Source organism: Ascidiella aspersa, chromosome 1 (genome assembly GCF_963924565.1).
Source record: "Ascidiella aspersa chromosome 1, kaAscAspe10.2, whole genome shotgun sequence".
NCBI classification, from domain to species: domain Eukaryota; kingdom Metazoa; phylum Chordata; class Ascidiacea; order Phlebobranchia; family Ascidiidae; genus Ascidiella; species Ascidiella aspersa.
This window is the reverse complement of record NC_139447.1, coordinates 32,990,724-33,010,377: the sequence shown is the minus strand read 5'-3', so window position 1 is coordinate 33,010,377 and position 19,654 is coordinate 32,990,724. Positions and strand designations below refer to the sequence as shown.

General features: G+C 36.0%; 1 protein-coding gene across 1 annotated transcript; it reads right to left on the bottom strand.

Moving 5' to 3' along the window:
- Window positions 1-5,836: 5,836 nt before the first annotated feature.
- On the bottom strand, window positions 5,837-17,619 carry LOC146169855 (uncharacterized). The gene is made up of 13 exons (XM_083387679.1): window positions 17,523-17,619; window positions 16,654-16,838; window positions 15,089-15,113; window positions 13,161-13,277; window positions 12,361-12,471; window positions 11,610-11,723; window positions 10,865-10,978; window positions 10,237-10,350; window positions 10,041-10,154; window positions 9,078-9,191; window positions 8,271-8,384; window positions 7,450-7,557; window positions 5,837-6,864 (listed from the first exon to the last, which is right to left on the bottom strand). Exons 1-13 carry the CDS (start codon window positions 17,617-17,619, stop codon window positions 6,749-6,751), a joined length of 1,443 nt encoding a protein of 480 aa, XP_083243805.1. The 3' UTR covers window positions 5,837-6,748.
- Window positions 17,620-19,654: the final 2,035 nt, after the last annotated feature.

The window sequence follows — 19,654 nt, the reverse complement described above, 5'->3', positions numbered from 1 at the left end:
TAGACTCGTTCTTATGGGTAACAACTCTTAAAAAATAAAAAACACATTATATACCAATCGATCTATTTTATGCAAACAATTAACCTAAATAGCCACATTTTATAAAAAAAATGCTTCAACCCAAAAAGTTTCTTTAAATGGGTGTCAAGTAGGCTAAATCATTTGTCCAAAAGACTTACATCAAGTCAAGTAGTTTTCCTGAAAGACATAAGTCAAGTTTTTTAATTTAAAAACAGTGACTTAAGTCATTACAACATCTGTAATATCGAACAAATCCATTACAGTATTTTTAATTAGGAGTCGGACTCGGGTTATTTTAAACCGACTCCGTAACCATGATTTAAACCCATTTGGTTAAGAGGTAACAATATGTCTTCAACTTACCTGTTTCGTCGTTGAATCCCAAATATCTGCGATTTCCACTTGTGTGCACATTTCCACTAAGCATTCCTGTTTAAAATTGGCTTCCGCTAAAAACTCGGATCCAGTGTCTACAATGGTTTCCCACAAAAAGCTCTTAGGCCTACTTCTCTTGAGAAATGCCGATGCTTGCTCTTTTCCAAGGAACACTGCATTGTGAACAAGGCATTTTAAAAGGACTTATGTCCCAGTCGAGTAATTTAAAAACAACTGAAGTCCAAGTCAAGTCTAAAGTCGTCCGATCATGAGCAATAACACACCTAAAAATAGCATATTAAAGTAATTTACAGCAAGTAAATTGCTTAAAGTGCACAAATTGAGATAAATAAGACACAGTTATTGAAAACTATAAACTATAAAACATTTACTTTTAATCCAATATAATTGACAAAAAGTCCAAAGAATAGTCATTTGTCTTTTGTGGAAAAAAAACTATATTAAGTCAAGTCATTTTGATTAAAAGACTTAAGTCAAGCCAATTAATTTGAAAACAGCGACTTTGCGCTTCAGTCAAGCCATTGACCTTCAGTCATGTAATAACTAAAAACTGCACTTGAAAATGACTTGGCCTGGGACTTGAACTTGGATAAGACAAGACTTCAAATTTCAACTTGACTTGTCTTTTTTAGAAAGACGTGACTTAGAGTACTTCAGGTATAACACAAATTATTTGAATAGGAGCTAGGTAATTTTTAAAATGACTCATTTAACAAACATTGTTAAAATTATTCCAAAACAAACAGCAATTAGCCTCCCCCAAAGTACCTTTACAAACCTGAATCTTGTTGGTTAGTGGCAAAGGAAAACGTTGGTAGGACGCTGATTGCCAAAAGAAACAGCGATAAACCGACTACAGCTTTTTGGTCGACCATGCTTGCTCTGTCAAAGTTATCACATGCAGTAAAACACTAAAACCAACGCTGTAAACTCAAATTGAACTTAAGTTTAACTTGTCGAACCTCGCGCAGGCCCACACTGTCTTAAGCGCCTAGAAAAAATTACTTGGAACGTTCACAGAAGATTTTCTAATTTCGTAACGCTTTGCTTTTTCTTCTACGTCTAGATATAGTAGAGCCCGTTTTAAAAATATTTCCGTTTAGCCTGAGGTGAAGTTGTTACTCATTACACTGACGACGATGCAAACAAAAACATGTGAGTAAGACTTTCCAGTAATTTAGTAATGCAGTGTCGAGTATAGCCTTTTACCATATTGCTAAATACAAGTTCCATGGAAAGCTGCTACTAGCGCAGTTTTCGTAAAACCGAACTAAGCTTATGTTGCAAAATATCATGTGCTTCAAAGTAAGCTCCATTACCATCAAAATCGGTATTGTAATGAAGTACACCTAAATCATTGTTTTAAGTCTTTAGAGTAAAATGACATTACTCGACGTCATTTTTGCCGTTTTCATAAAATAAGTTTTTGTTTGGTGTTTCACAAAAAATTATTCTTGTAAAAGAGTTTGCCGAAATATGTTACTTTTCTGTTGTTTGCTTATAAATATATAGCCCAGAGACAAAGAGACAAAGGACCACAATTTCAAGTTGGCCATAATTCAATATTTTATTTTGACTAAAATGCTCGACTTGTACTTCATTTGTTTGGACAATGCTTTGTGCTTGAATTGGTAACTAATGACTTGGAGTGGATCCTAATTTGAGTAACTAATGACTAAGACGGAGACTTGACTTGATCGAAGATAACTTAAACTGGACTTCAGTTATTTTTGCAAATGACTTGAGACTTGACGTTTTGATGATACTTCGTTGCCGTTACTTTTTAACGTCAAGTTTTGACGTTGCTTTGTTATTGATAGTTTGTGAAATCACGTTTAGATGTAATTTTGATGCCGTTTTAAAACACAAATCCCGGATCCGCCCTTATTCAAATTTGATCCGATTCCAAAATAAGGTATTAATGTGGCCCACTAAGCAAAATAATTCAAACGTGATAAGCTTAGATATTTTGGCAAGGTTATTAAGGCAAGGTTTGCTTAAGCGTTGGAATGTTTAAATATAGATCTTTGTTTCATTTATTTTGGTCTCAGGAAATTAATAATGTAGGTAGAAAAGCAGCCTTTGATCGCAAACCATGACTAAAATGGCTCAATCATGTTCATATCGAATTGGCGCCGACGAGAAATGTCAACAGAATTCCACAAAACGAAACGGCCTGAGGTACATTTGAATAACGTTTATTGGAAAAAGCGTCGTCACAGGAAATAACTAACCTATAGCTTTCCTCGTTAAGTGAAATCACGCATTTTTCAGTCGCTCGCTTTGCTCAATCACTCAAACTGCGTTTCAGGATGTTCAATGAGAGAGAACCAAATGTGGAAGTATCCGTACTCGTCCGATACTAGGTTTATTTGGGTGCCGATCCAATACCTACTAATTTAGCCTTTTTGCTAATGATTATGATTTAGCCTTTTTACTTATGATAGCCTTTTTATCTACTAAACTCAACGTTTTCTAGCTTGAAAGGTAAACTACTGTAAAATTGTGAATTAACAACCCAAGTTACGAATTGCGCCCTAATGACCTTTAGAGAAAGCAAGTTAGAAGCATTTTAGCCATTGTTTGCGATCCAATGCAGCCAATTCGATTTTGAAAGCCAAACTTTTGAGAATATAAGCCAATTATGAAATTCAGGCCACTGTGTTCCTTAACGCTTAATTAACTTCTGTCTTTTTAATTTAGTGAAAATTACATTTAAACATTTTAATTTCATCAATTTTTTTTTAAGCTTGTCGCATTGTTAAGCCACGACGACCGTGACAAATTTGTTCGAATTTTTCTTATAATTATTCTGCAAATATTAATACCTTATTGTTTTGTTTGTTTGATAAATATCGCCCAAATTAATAATTTGTAATTTATAGTTTTTAAAATTAAAAAACACTTTACCATTTTTATAAAGCAACACTTTTCTCTTTTTTAAGACATAGTCATCTTATAGCTTTGTTTGGTAATCGCTACTCGGCTGAGCGAAGTGTATAAGAAAGTAGAATGAACATCCAAGCCCATACATAAGTATTAGGTAGCATTTTTAAACGTTTCAATTACTTTATTTTCAACATCGAAAAAAGCCAAAATCCATAAGAAAGTGCTTTTTTAAATTTATAGTTCATCCTTTGTATCTGTTTTGGGGGCTTCAAATATTTCTTCAACAGCTTGATTTATTTTTTCAGGAAAATCCGCGATTTCCTCAACCACCTCTTTCACTCGTTCAGGGAATTCCCCGATCTCGCGCGCTGAAGTTTCGATTTCCTTGGACATTCCAGAAATTTCTTCGACGGCGGCCTTGACTTTCTTGGCGGGTAAGTCCCTGATCTCATCCAACGCCTCAATGACGTCATCCTCAAGGCTAGAAACTTCACCCGCAATCTCCTTAACTTTCCTCTTGACTTTTACCAAATCATCCATGGACTTTTGCGCGTCCTCGGGAAGCCGGAGGACTCCTTTTAAGGCACTCTCGAGGCTGGAGGAGGATTTTCGGATGCTCAGTTTTAGCGCCTCCGGAACAGAGGAGATGTCGTTCTCCAGCTGGGTCACGTGACGCTTGACGCTGTCCATCTCGTCGAAAACGCCAGAAAACTGCTCCGGCAACTTTCCGAGCTCGTCTCCGTTTTCGCTAAGCTTTCCGGGTAGTTTAAGCATCTCGGCTTTTACTTTGCGCACGCCTTTTTCGATGCTGCTTAGGTCGGCTCCGACTTGCTTGAATTTGTTTGGTACATCCAATAAATCCTTTGCAGCCTCCTCGAAAACGTTCGGAATGTTGGCCAGTCTTTCGCCCACCGCTTCCACGTAGTTTTCCGGTAAATGTTTCAGCTGCTGCCCGAATGCTTCAAGGTTGGTTCCCAACTCGCCGAAGCCAGTATCGATCATCTGAATCACTTTGTAGATTTTGAATACTTTCACCGCCCAAGATTTGATTTCTTCTGGTAGAGGGACAATGTCCTTTACAACCTCCACAATCCTGTCGGGAATGCTCAGCACTTTCTGGCCCAAGTTCTTTACTTGTTCTTCTACTCTAACCACCTCGCGCGCCAACTTCTTGATTTCGCCCGGGATCGGAATTATCTGATCTGCAACTTCGACAATTTTCACCGGTAGTTTGATAACCTCGTCCACTGCTCGGTCCAGTTGCTTTTTAATTCGCTCGATTTCTCGAACTGTTTTGTCGATAGCTTTCGGTACCTTTCGAATTGTCTTGACAACCACTTTAACCAGTTCTTCAGGTAGCTTAGCAGCCTCTTGAACTACCTGTTCAGCTGTTTTAGCGACCTCTCTTGGTAGCTTAGCCGTTTCTTTTACAACTTTTTCAGTAGTTTTGACCACCTCTTTTGGCAACTTAGCAGTTTCTTTTACAACTTTTTCAGCTGTTTTAACCACCTCTTTTGGCAACTTAGCAGTTTCTTTTACAACTTTTTCAGCTGTTTTAACCACTTCCTTAGGTGCCTTAACCGCTTCGCGCACAACTTTTTCAGCAGTTTTAACCACAACTTTCGGTGCTTTCGCCACTTCTTTTACCACCCTCTTTAATGCCTTGCCAATGCCGGAAAACAATCCGCACTCCACCGCACAAAACGTGCAGCTCACCAAAATCACAGCAATCAGGGTCGACTTACTAAACATGGCAGCTGGTTGCAAAGGGCGGCAACGATATTGCTACTTTTGGTGCGCCAGTAGGCTATAGCTTCTGTACAAACCTATACAACTGTACGCCGTGTACGGCTAGGACAATGCTGTCTCTCCAGAAATTCACGGTCTGTCGGATTTCGTCGGTCACACCGTACTGATATTTTCGGGCCAGTATTGTGTGAATAAAGGGTAATTTGACCAGTGACAAGCGCATCGGCAACAAGACTCGTAGCAAATTAATTCTTAATTCTTGTATGGTTTTGTCGTTTAATTGATTTCAGGCCATTATTTACTAAATTAAAAAACGAAGGACAATATGAATCAAATTAAAAAATCCAGTTAAAAAGCATAGAGCCGTAAAAAATGGCCTCGAAAGGAACGCCTTGAAACACGCCAATTGGAAAAAAATATATGTTTTGTAAAGGTTGCACGCAAGACATGCTCAATCCGTTTCAATTTTTTGCAGTATTCTTTAATTTTATATATGACATATATCAAGATTTATACCAGCTATGATTGAACAATCTTGCTTACGCTTTATTGTTCCAAAAGGGCTCAAATCGATACATAACTTTAACCTCTTTCATTACTCCACATTTTCGCATTCTGTATTTTGCCATAAAACGATCCACATCTGCTGTTTTTACTATTTGTTGCGGTTGAAATAGCTGACCACAAGACATATAATAAAAACGCCGGAAATAAAGCAAAAGTTTTATGCACACTTTCAGGACGACTGTAATATAGATCGCAATTATTCAATCGCGCGCAACATAAACCACTTATACGATTTCACCAGTGATCAATGAAATCCGCATTCCAAGAAATCTAAGACAGCGTTTCCATTCGATGCCAGTTTCCCGGTTTGTTTATTTGGAATCAGTTTTCTGTTTTCACATACTTATCGTGTAGGTTATTAACACTAAGATTCACTGTTGTCCTTTGAATGGTTTGTTCTCGTTAAAAAACTTGGAGCGATGAGACCTGGACGATTTTTTTTTCTACTTCTATTAGGCATAGATATCACGGCTCGCGAGCCACATGTGGCTCTTACATTTAGGTTGTGCCCTATTTGAGTTTTAATATTTAATTGAAGAAACCTACGCGCTTTGCGCTAAACTGCTTTAACTTTCCAATAAGTCTTATCAAGTTTTGAGAAATCCTAGTAGAATAAAAACGCTGTTTGTCGTTGCATATTTCCGAAATATACTTATTTTATGGCGTCACGCTTTTACAACGTTCCTTAAATGACGGGATCCACCCCAGCTCAGACCCTTTTCATTTTTGTGAAATAAGTCAAGAAATTTGGTAACTTTGACAGCGTGATGGCTTTTATCTAAGAAGTCCTGCAATTTGAAAAATTTAACAAAAAATCGCTAAATGTAGATTACACAACATTGTTAGTGTGCGAAATTTTGAAATTACTCTATCTGAGCAAAGGTACTTGTTTGAGTAAGGCCTCGTCATTTTGATTAAGTTGGGAGAAATTTGAAAAAAAAGTTTTAGATTTTTAAAAGAGATGGACGTCTTCATTTTGTGTTCGCAGGTGAATTGTTTCTCGTAATATTCGTTAGGCCTTGACAAGCCCAAATAAAAAGCAGAATTAAAGCGCATTTTCTGGTACAATTTTGTAAAGCTATTTTCCGCAAGAATTGTTGTCGTTTGTGATCATAACTCGTCCAGCCTAATTTTGGTCTTGGCAGGAGAGTTGTTGCTCAGGTTTGGCGCACAAATACATGTTGTATCCGTCGACGCATTTCGTCCCGCTTGGACACGGGTTGGGAATGCAGTCGTTCGTTTCTGTCAAAAGCATCAAACCTACAATAACAGTTGCTACCAGGCATAACTTAATAAAAAAAACAGCTCTGGCAATATTTTCAGATTACCAGAGTGGAGCTTTTTTCATTATTAGTAAAGCTATAGTTTAACCCGATTAATATCTAATAAAAATATTTGTAAAAAAAAAAAAATAAAAAAAAAAAATATATATTTAGTTTATTAATTATAGAATATGTTCACCAATAACAATTTTGAAATTGCACTTATGAATTTTTTTATTGGTTGGAATTAAAAAAGGCTTTGTTTATTGTTAAAAAGGAAATTTATTCGAATTAAGGTCCTTTACATATTTATAAAAAGACATTTTATGGCTCCTGATGTTAAGATTAGGTAATAAACGTTAGAATACATAAAGATTATAAAGCAGTCACAAAATGTTATATCTGCGTCTATATGGCCTTCTATACTTTTTATATGTCTAAATTTACAAGCCTCAGATAGTATAAGCTACAGATATATATGATTTATCTTTCGTGTTTTTGTAAATTTTGGATTACAGCTAAGCAAAATTAGGAACTATCTTGGAACGAGTGTTGTGTGATATACCTTGCAGTATGTCATCTCTTATCGTGTCTTGTATGCACATGTGTCCATTGATAGCATCAAAACAAGACATTCCATTCGGACACTTGTTCGTAGCACACTCGTTTGTTTCTGTACAAAATCATGTCAATAAAAAAATCACACTTCAAGTCACAAGGCATTTAGGTTTTATTTGATCTTAGACAACACGCTTACTCATTGTTTTAACGCAAAACCTTGTATTAACGGATTGAAGTAAGCTTGAGGTCGTGAGTTCGAACCGCACCACAGGCCAGTTTTCTAACCTAAAATTGCTTACACAAAAAATCTTAAATGATTAACCGATTTCGGTTAGTGTGTTGAAAGCTCCCGATGTACTTCTCCTGATATTATACTAGAAAAATGTAGGTGTCCGCGACTATTTGAAAGCGTCAAAAAAGGGCCACGGGTACAAAAAGGTTGAGAACCACTGGCTTAAAGCTATTCAAATTTGTGAGATCGTTTGTTTAAATCTTTTCGATAGTCGTCTTTTAATGGTTCGCAACTTTAAGCCAGTGTTTTAAACAAGTCACTTAAAATGACTTAAGTCCCAGTCGAGTTATTTGTGAAAAGCCTTTATTCAAAGTCAAGTCATTTTGAATAAATAACAAGTCAAGTCCTAGTCGGGTCAACTCAAGTAATTTCCCCAAAAGACTTAAGTCAAGTCAATTCATTTAAAAACCGAGCCTTAAGTGCAATTTATTCAAGTCATTATGACTTAGGCCTAAGTCATTACAACACTGCTTTAGGCAACGAAAAATGTCCGACCCTTAGCATCTGTACTATCTCAGGCAAATGGTGTTTACCAGTTTCACAAAGCTTTCCTTCAAATCCGCTACTACAGACGCAAGTGAAGGTCCCCGGTTCGTTTTGGCAGCAACCATGGATGCATGGATTGCCCTTTGAGCACTCGTTAACATCTAAATATGAGTGATTTAGTTGTTATTATTAATGATACGTTGTAATTATCTTTATTCGGTGTACGACAAGAAACAATTTCCTCATATTTCAGCTGTTTTTTAGTTCAGAAAAATAATGGTCTGACCATAAATGTTCGTTATTTTTGGTTAGGAACCGCTAACCGATACCAAGTTGTAGTATCGTTTCTCGTCCGATAATACTTTGATATCGATGCCAACTAAATCCAAGCTGACATCGCTATTTTTTTAGCTATAATTTGCCATCGAACCGAGCATTTTCTATCTTATATGTTAGTATTCTTAAAAAATAGTAAACTAAAAAATATATAACTCTTTGGTTTAATAACCTGCGAAACCTTTGCTTTTGCGCGTTTTATCTTTAGGTGGAAAAAAATACATTCAAACATATTAACCCTCGCAAAAAGTTAATCTATAGAAATTGTTTCAACTTTTGTTCGACCTTAGTAGGCTAATTATTGAATTTGATATTGTGTCAACCAATCGTTTTTTTACCCAAATAAATTGTAATCTAGAAACATTTTAATTTAATTTGTGAAATCTTTTTCGCCCTTAAAAGCTTCTAAATATTTGTCTTTAAGTAATAAATTATTGTCTGCCATCATTATTACAAAATTGTTGATACATAACACCAAATTCCGATACATTTTGAATATATATCAGTATCACCTATACCTTCGTCGCAGTTTACTCCAGTCCATCCCTTTTTGCAATTGCAGCGATAAGATCCTGGGGAGTTAGTGCAGTTGCCGTGGACGCATTTAGAACTGTTCAGGCATTCGTTCACATCTAAAAATTTAAAATATATGGTCCTCGGTACGGTTTATAAAGCTTAGTTGCCCTGTGTGATTGCTTTGCTTAAAAGTGTGCACAACAATAAAAAAGTTACTTTATCGTCTACAAAACCTTGTACTTTCTTTGTCTTTGTTCATCTTGGATGTATTTTATTAACTTATTTTACATTTTAATATTTTAATTTTTTCCTATTTATTTGTACAGACAAACTGATGATGCCATTTATATGGCGAAATGCATATTTGTATTAAAGTTTTAGACCTTTCTGACTGATTTTTATTTGGAGCGGTGCGCTTCTCAAGCTTTTATTAATAAATTTTAGAACTTTTATCGTCGGCATTATGTGTTCTGTTGGAGGGCCAGATTCTGTTGTGAATACACATACAAAGCTTACAAAACCTTGTTTCGTCATTTACTTTTGTTTGCTTGGATAAACTTTGTTTCTAAAATTTACAAAATTTCCTAGCTTTGTAATACAGTTTTGTTTGTAGTTGTTAATATCGCAATTATTTTAAATCGAAAACGAATTATTAATTTCAGAAAATAAACTAAACGTTTAACAAGTAAACGTTTAATTGGCCTCGATCGCGCCATTACTGCCAAGTATCAGGCCAAAAAACATTATATAATTATGCGGCCTAATTAAATATTAAGATGGTCCATTAGTAGCGACTTCGTTTGTTATATTTTGGTCACCTATTTAAATATCCTACTGTCTAGTGAGTATTTATAACTAAAGCCGCTGTTTTCCTAATGATAATAAGAGCTTTGAGATTATAAGCTTATGGCAATTAACCAATTTAGGTGTTTACTGTGTTGACAAACACCTAACACCATCTATACCTGTATCACATTTACTCCCCTTCCATTCCGGGCTACAACTGCAGTTGTACGAACCCTCTGTGTTTAAACAATTTCCATGGACACAATTCGAAGTCACAAGGCATTCATTCACGTCTGAAAGACAAAAGATGGAGTCCAAAATTAAAGTTATTTTCTGTAAGCTTATGATGTTCAGCATACAAGACGAGCATTCAACCTTTGTCACATTTTTCTCCTGTCCATTCTTGCTGGCAGTTGCAGCTGTAAGAACCTTTTGAGTTGGAACAATTGCCGTGCACGCAATTAGAACTCGTCAGGCATTCGTCGACGTCTAAAGATAAGCAAGTAGACGTTGAATGAATATCAAACCACAATCCCAAATTTTGTGAACATTTCAATTAACTTTTTAGAGTTAAAGTAGAATGAAGTTGAAAGCACTTACAAAAGTTTGTTAACGTTGCGAATAAATATTAAGTCAATGGCCGTACGTTAATTGTAGTTGGTCGTGGAATAAATATAAAGCCCATACAAAATTAGATGGCATTTCGTAAGCGTTTCAAAAAAATCTTAAAAGAAGTCTGAAGGTAGTCGTTAGACGTAGAATATATATGATAACACATTCAGAAGTAACTATAGTATTTTGTTAGCGTTTGGAGTAAATCCTAAGATAATTGCTCTATGTTGCAATAAGCCGCAGAATGAATATCAAAGCCAATTAATATACCTATGTAGCATTTTATGAAAACTTCTAATATATCTTATATCTTTTTAAACACCTTCTTGGTAGTTCGCCCTGCCATGTATTTGTTAAACTCTACTTGAGAATAAAGCCGGTATACACGCACCGCTATTGCATTTCGTTCCCTGCCAGCCTTGATTGCAGTTACACTTGTACGATCCTTGCGAGTTGACGCAACTGCCATGGTCGCAGGTCGAACTGATCGCACACTCGTTAACATCTGGAAAGAAATAAAACTGGATCAAACACAAAAACACAGCCTTTCTCACGATTTCGGGCTTCCCTATTTAACCCTGTGGATCCTAGAGGAGGTCCCGTTTCTAAGGATCAAGGGTGGTGTGTGATATTTCCAGTTCTTCAGGATTTCAATTTTTCCTCCATTGTTTAATTTTAAGGTTGAGGACTTAAACGAAGTAAAGTAAAGAAGGTAAGGGTTGTTGCTGGGTTCTTCCCATTGGCCAAGAAGGGGCCGAGAATGCCAGATCAGTAGTTGTCTAAGCCCAGTTCTCTGACAATCTGTTTCCACTAGAGAGCAGGTAAGTTAGGCCTTGTGATATAATTTGTTTGAGTTTGAAATGCAACAAATTAATAACTTTTAAACTTCGTTTATTGTTACCTTACGGTAAATCCATAAAATGCTAGCAAAAGTGGTTTAAAGAAAAACCGTTTCGGTCCCCCAAAACACCTTAAAAAAACACTGGTCGTAGCATGTATGGCGCGAAATGTTTACGTTGTTATTCCCCTAAATGTATAGTTACTTTAAAAGTTAAACTTTTTGCTAAATGAGGGCCGTTGGTTTACCTTTAATGCTATCCGTGGTATATATATTGCTAAAATTAAAGACCACCTACCGTAGTTACACTTCACTCCAGTCCAACCCAGCTGACAACTGCAACTATACGACCCTGGCGTGTTGGTACAAGATCCGTGAACACAGTTCGATCCTGTGTGACACTCGTTCACGTCTAAAAGGTTATAATTTGTCTGCCTTTATTGGAATTCGATAGGTAAATAAGTAGATTTTTTGTTTCAAATTAAACGAAAAGCAAACTAAAACACTTCACGGCCGAATTGGAATTAGTATTCATTTCAAGTGCACTTCCTCCAAATATAAAACTGGTTTATTGTCAGCCACCACAGCAAAAATGCCGAAAACACTTAAGGCAAGATTAAGATTGATCTTGGCAGACTTGGCATACGTGGGAGGTATTCGTTTAACAGACCTGCCTGTGTTTACTCTATTTTGATATTTTGAGACTTCAGGCAGGAAATAACAGACTGGATATTTCGATATGTAGAACAGTGTGATATCTTGCTGAACCGGGTTTCATGATTGTTTCTTCAATCAAATGTTGTGCTTTGTATTTTTATAATTTGAAATATTTTAAAATTAACGTTTTTCAATCTTTTTTTAGCTTATAGTATTAAACACGTACAATTTTAAAGATAATGTAACAGCGAAAAGCTCCAAGCAATTACAGACAAATACCGGTATACCGCAGAATTATATTCGCACAGAATTTCTGCGCGGGAGCACATTTTTAAAGGGTCTGCAGTTGATGTAGAAGGGTTAAGAAAACAGTCCTACAGAGACGCCCTTACCGTTTCGACATGTTGTCCCTGTCCACCCGCTGTTGCACGAGCAGTAATATGAGCCATGAGTGTTCACACACCTTCCATTCCCACAACTCACCGTCGAACACTCGTCCACATCTACACGGTAATAACATCCATACAGTACGACCAAACTTGGGAATTTTTAAATTATATTATTACAATTAAAGCGATTCACAAAATTCGTTTAGTATGATCAGATCTGGCGGTTTCTAATTTAGACTAGAAGTAAATATAGAACCTTTTACAAAATTCATACAATATAATCAGACCTGGCGGTTTCTAATTTAGATTAGCATTAAAATTAGAGCTGTTTACAAACTTTAAACAGTAAGATCAGACTTGAGGCTTTTATGATCCACACTGTGCAATAACGGGTAGTTTTCCTAATGAAATGTCTTTTTTACGTAACATATCATTTCGAATAGGAATGTCCCATACTTCGTATACTGTTCCTATATCGACATCGATTTGTTTTTAAAGTACCGCCAATTCTAACTAATGCCAAATTAAAGCATTATCAGGGTAATAAAAAGCATACATGATAAAACAGAAAACGTTCAGTCGTTCAAGCGTAAAGTATTTCAAGCAGTTAACCACATTGTCAATATCTTATTCACTATGTTTCTAGGTTTTATACTCACTTAATGTACAATCAGATGCTTTTTGTTTATAGCCATTTTTATTAGGGCTGAGTGTAATCAAAATAAATTTGGTTATTTTTAAACATTTTCAAATATATTCTACATTAGAAAAGATTAAATTTTTTTTTCTCAATTTCCAGTTACCTCCAGTGCAAGTTGTTCCAGTATAACCTGCGTTGCAGTAACAAGTATAACCGTTAAATTTGTTGGTGCAAGAACTCGTTCCCGTTGAACTGCAAGGATTGAGGCGGGTGCAGTGGTCTGTTGAAAACAAAAGATTACCTTAGATCAGTGATTTACAAGTCTTTTCAGTCTTGGACCCCGTTAAAAAAATATCAAGCTTACATAGGCTTGCCATTTTTTAGAAACGTAAATCCGGGACGCATATTGAAAACTGCAAATAAACTTAATGTAGACCTAACACAAAGGATTTATTGCAGGTAATTAACTTAACGGGGTTGCGGTTGTTTTATATTTTTTCAGGAGGTCTTTTTCAGGACCCTATTTTTAAGGGTGGTTTGTCTAAGTAATTTAAATTGTAACCGAAATGTTCTGTATTGTGAATAAAATGAGTCGGGTAAATACTTTCAATAAATAAAGTAGGATGCGGCCCTCGTGAAAACAGCAACAATATTAGGCCGTAGGCTACATGTTAGCAGAGCGCTGTGTAAATGACAAATTCGTATTCCTGGACCAAATCATTCTCAAGCATAAGTTGGAATCCTACAACAAAATGTAAGATTCCATCGAGCTGGCCTCTTAGAACTATTACATATTATATTGTACTTTGCGTCATTTGTTTGAGCCGCGTGTTATTGCCGATGATTTAAAAAGGTAATTTACCATGTTATTAAGTAATGTTACGGATAGCGTAATATCCTGCCTTGTGTGCCAAATAGTGTGTAACGTCGTAAACATTTTAATTTTTTCTAAATAAAACATTTTGATTTCTACAATCGTTAATTGTTATATACCGCATATATGTTGGTACCTAAATTTGGCGCGGTAACATACTTCAAGAAGTTCTTAAACCTGAAAATAATTAATTTAAATTAAAGCAATATAACTAATTTTATTTTTATTTCCACGCAGGTAATTGCCATTAAATTTTTTTATACAGTACAACAAAGTATGTAACCAAAAAGCAATTTTCTAACCACTCACAAACGTAAAACCTTTAAGCAGAGACGTAATCCCTGTACCATGTTGCGTCCAACATAAGTAAAATCTCGAGATTGAAACTGAAAATTGGTTAGTATTAATACCGCCGTATTAAATGGGAAATTTTGCGAACTCTACCTAAATTTTGCGCGGTAACAGACATCAAGAAGTTTTTAAACATATAAGTCTTAAGTTGGAAACATTAAAACTTTTTTCTATTAAGGCAATCAGTGTGTTATGACTTCAATTTGATTTGTAGCCCTAATGCTGAAAACCTGCGACATATCGATCTAGAATTACTAACAAACGTTAAACTTTAAGTTGTAACAGCAATTGTTTAGACTTGCGTAATATGCAAGCAATAATACCGGCATCAAATTGCGTCATACGTGAAAAAAATCCTTGAGAATAAAAATTGCCTAACGGTGACCGGTTTGCGACGGCGCTCGCTTAGCTCCTTCCAAAAGTTATCTCCCAGCACCCGCCGGATAATATCCTTTTAAATTTTTCTACTCACCATACACAAAAAAGGACCTAGCCCCAGCAACCTCACCCCCAGGAAAATATTTCTTAACACCCGCTGGAAAAATAATTAATTTATGTTAAAAAAATTTGCTTGACAGCCTTACCAACCAAAAATGACAAGTAAAAAGTATTACTTTTATAGTTTTGAGAACGAACTGCTAAATGGCTATCATTTTTAATTTTTTTTTTGTAAATCTCTGATTGAAAAATCCGGGACAAATTGATTAACCGGACGGGACACCGGGACAAGGCCTTAAAACCGGGACTGTCTCGGCTAAACCGGGACGTATGGCAAGCCTAAGCTTACAGAACCCTGAGGGCAACTACGTTTTTGTTGTATAAATACATTTTGGCAGTAATATAGGCAACATACAATGTATACTTACTGTGAAGGGAATTCCACATCTCAGTCTGAAAACAAACCAACATTAAATTAACTTTCACGCGGTATAGTAAACAACAATATGCCTTTGGTCCAAGATAGTAAAAATATTTTATTGTAGTTTGTTTTCTCTGTATAAGATACAACATACTGGCCTAAACAGTAAATGAGTTTTTGGGGGTTCGGACCCCACTTTTTGTAAGTGACAATATCGTTTTTTTCTCGTTTTTGTCAGCGTTTAAACTCACCGTCTGAAGCTGCGTGTTTTTTAATGTAATTGGGTCACGCGTCTTTAAGCTAATGCGAAACCAAAATCAAACGCAAAACGCCGTTTTTCGTTTCTTGTTTGGTAGACCGTAAACGCAGGAAATTTTTTTTTTCTCGCCTTTCTTTAGTCGTTCGGGTTGGCTAATCAGCAAGTGTGTGTTCGACAATTAACACGAATAAATCAAGCGGTCTCCGCCTTTTTCTCGCTTATAACGTCGAGTTATGCGGTGCTGATGTTTCTCGCACTTTGCCATTTTATATACTTTTCGACTATTTAACTACGTAAGTGCAAAAAATTTTCGCGCTTCGCGCGGATGACTTTTATACGTCCGTTTTGTTTACATTTTAATGCTGTCTTTTCAACTAGATCAGCGCTGCTTTACCGTTGCGCCGTGGAGGGCTGCCAAGTGCGTCGCGGACAAATGAAAAACGTATTTAAAAATATTGAGCATATTTTTTATTTTTTAGGTTCGGCAATGTAATAAAACTTGCAATAAATTTAAAAGAAATGCCGTAATACCAAAAAAATCGCGCTCGATTAGCTCTCCAGGTGTGCCCTCACAGGTGTCCCCCTCAATGCTGATTTTAGAACTATTGAAATGACGTTTTTATGTTGTGCTAGTCGAATAACATCTGGGAAAACGATCTTCGTTTAGTATTGCAGGTGGCGAAAGGCGTGCTTGTAATTTAGCGTAGTCCCGTACTTGGATCTACCAAAATCAATCACATATATTTCACGGTCTTGTTTTCGATATATTCCTGAAGTTAACGATTGCAAACTAAGCGGCATTATTTATGACGTCATCACAATCGCTATTTTAGGACGTCATATCCGTCACTATTTTATGACGTCATTAACGTCAGACGGAAAAGCAGGGAATTCCCCAAGTTGAAAATTCGGGACCCCCCTTTTTAAATTTCTGGATACGCCCCTGTGGGCAACAACTCTTGAAAAAAAAAACATCAGTTACCAATCGATCTATTTTATGCAAAATTTAACCTAAATAACCAAATTAAAAAAAAATGCTTGATGAAAACACTTCTTTTCAACCGAAATAGTCTGTTTAAAAGGGTGTCAAGTAAATCATTTGTCCGAAAGACTTACATGTTTTTCCTGAAAGACATAAGTTAAGTCATTTAATTTAAAAACAGTGACCTAAGTCATTACAACATTTGTAATATCCAATCAACCCATTACAGTATTTTTAACTTTAGGAGTCGGACTCAGGTTATTTTTAACCGACTCCGTAGCCATGATTTAAACCCATTTGGTTAAGATGTAACAATATGTCTTCAACTTACCTGTTTCGTCGTTGAATCCCACATATTTGCGATTTCCACTTGTGTGCACCCTTCCACTAAGCATTCCTCTTTAAACTTGGATTCAGCTAAAAACTCGGATCCAGTGTCTACAATGGTTTCCCACAAAAAGCGCTTAGGCCTACTTCTCTTGAGAAATGCCGATGCTTGCTCTTTTCCAAGGAACACTGCATTGTTGTGAACAAGGCATTTTAAAAGGACTTATGTCCCAGTCGAGTAATTTAAAAACAACTGAAGTCCAAGTCAAGTCTAAAGTCGTCCGATCATGAGCAATAACACACCTAAAAATAGCATATTAAAGTAATTTACAGCAAGTAAATTGCCTAAAGTGCACAAATTGAGATAAATAAGACACAGTTATTGAAAACTATAAACTAAAACATTTACATTTAATCCAAGGTAATTGACAAAAGGTCCAAACAATAGTCATTTGTCTAAAACACTTAAATAAAGTCAAGTATTTTGTGAAAAAAGAACTAAATTAAGTCAAGTCATTTTGTGAAAAAAGAACTAAATTAAGTCAAGTCATTTTGATTAAAAGACTTAAGTCAAGTCAATTCATTTGAAAACAGCGACTTTGCGCTTCAGTCAAGCCATAGACCTTCAGTCATGTAATACCTAAAAACTGCACTTGAAAATGACTTGGCCTGGGACTTGAACTTGGATAAGACAAGATCTATTAAATTTCAACTTGACTTGTTTTTTTTAGAAAGACATGACTTAGACTTGAGTTATAACACATATGATTTGAATGCGAGCTAGGTAATTGTTAAAATGACTCATTTAACAAACATTGTTAAAATTATTCCAAAACAAATAGCAATTAGCCCCCCCAAAATACCTTTACAAACCTGAATCTTGTTGGTTAGTGGCATAGGAAAACGTTGGTAGGACGCTGATTGTCAAAAGAAACAGCGATAAACCGACTACAGCTTTTTGGTCGACCATGCTTGCTCTGTCAAAGTTGTCACATGCAGTAAAACACCCAAACCAACGCTGTAAACTCAAATTTAACTTAAGTTTAACTTGTCGAACCTCGCGCAGGCCCACACTGTCTTAAGCGCCTCGAAAAAATTACTTGGAACGTTCACAGAAGATTTTTCAATTTTGAACGCTTTGCTTTTTCTTCTACGTCGAGATGTGGTAGAGCCCGTCTTTAAAATATTTCCGTTTAGCCTGAGGTGAAGTTGTTACATTACACTGACGACGATGCAAACAAAAACATGTGAGTAAGACATTCCAGTAATTTAGTAATGTAGTGTCTGAGTATAGCCTTTTACCATATTGCTAAATACAAGTTCCATGGAAATCTATAGCTGCTAATAGCGCAGTTTTCGTAAAATCTAAGCTTATGTTGCAAAATATCATGTGCTTCAAAGTAAGCTCCACTACCATCAAAATCGGTTTGGTAATGAAGTTCACTTGAATCATTGTTTTAAGTCTTTAGGGTAAAATGACATGACTCGACGTCATTTTTGCCGTTTTCATAAAATAAGTTTTTGTTTGGTGTTTCACAAAAAATTATTCTTGTAAAAGAGTTTGCCGAAATATGTTACCTTTCTGTTGTTTGCTTATAAATATATAGCCCAGGGACAAAGTTACCACGATTTCGACAAGTTTGCCATAATTTAATATTTTGTTTTGACACAAATGCTCGACTTGGACTTAATTTGCTCGGACAATGCCTTGTACTTGACTTGGTAACTAATGACGTGGAGTGGATCCTAATTTGAGTGACTAATGACTTGGAGTGGATCCTAATTTGAGTGACTAATGACTTGGAGTGTATCCTAATTTGAGTGACAAATGACTTGGAGTGTATCCTAATTTGAGTGACAAATGACTTGGAGTGTATCCTAATTTGAGTGACTAATGACTTGGAGTGTATCCTAATTTGAGTGACAAATGACTTGGAGTGGATCCTAATTTGAGTAACTAATGACTTGGAGTGTATCCTAATTTGAGTGACAAATGACTTGGAGTGTATCCTAATTTGAGTGACTAATGACTTGGAGTGTATCCTAATTTGAGTGACAAATGACTTGGAGTGGATCCTAATTTGAGTAACTAATGACTTGGAGTGTATCCTAATTTGAGTGACAAATGACTTGGAGTGTATCCTAATTTGAGTGACTAATGACTTGGAGTGTATCCTAATTTGAGTGACAAATGACTTGGAGTGGATCCTAATTTGAGTAACTAATGACTTAGACGGAGACTTGACTTGATCGAAGATAACTTAAACTGGACTTCAGTTATTTTTGCAAATGACTTGAGACTTGACGTTTTGATGATACTTCGTTGCCGTTACTTTTTAACGTCAAGTTTTGACGTTGCTTTGTTATTGATAGTTTGTGAAATCACGTTTAGATGTAATTTTGATGCCGTCTTAAAACACAAATCCCGGATCCGCCCTTATTCAAATTTAATCCGATTCCAAAATAAGGTATTAATATGGCCCACTAAGCAAAATAATTTAACCTCGATAAGCTTAGATATTTTTGCCAGGTTATTAAGGCAAGGTTTGCTTAAGCGTTGGAAAGTTTAAATATAGACCTTCGTTTCATTTATTTTGGTCTGAGGAAATTAATAATGTAGGTAGAAAAGCAGCCTTTGATCGCAAACCATGACTAAAATGGCTCTATCTGTTTAGTGTGGGATCAACGCTTACGAAAAATGTCAACAGAATTCCACAAAACGAAACGGCCTTACGTTTGAATAAAGTTTATTGGAAAAAGCGTCATCACAGGAAATAACTGGAAAGCCTGAAGCTTTCCTCGTTAAAGGAAATCACGCATTTTTTCAGTCGCTCGCTTTGCTCAATCACTCAAACTGCGTTTCATGATGTTCAATGAGCGAGAACCAAATGTGGAAGTATCCGTACTCGTCCGATACTAGGTTTATTTGGGTGCCGACCCAATACCTACTAATTTAGCCTTTTTGCTAATGATTATGATTTAGCCTTTTTACTTATGATAGCCTT

Bases quoted from the DNA above. Each gene is read 5' to 3' on its own strand.
- LOC146169855 (XM_083387679.1), bottom strand. From the start codon at position 17,619: ATGGTCGACCAAAAAGCTGTAGTCGGTTTATCGCTGTTTCTTTTGACA. The intron at 11,724-12,360 runs GTAAGGGCGTCT...ATAACCTTTTAG, and splicing joins AGGGACAACATGTCGAAACG to ACGTGAACGAGTGTCACACA. The intron at 10,351-10,864 runs GTGCGTGTATAC...GCTTATCTTTAG, and splicing joins GGGAACGAAATGCAATAGCG to ACGTCGACGAATGCCTGACG.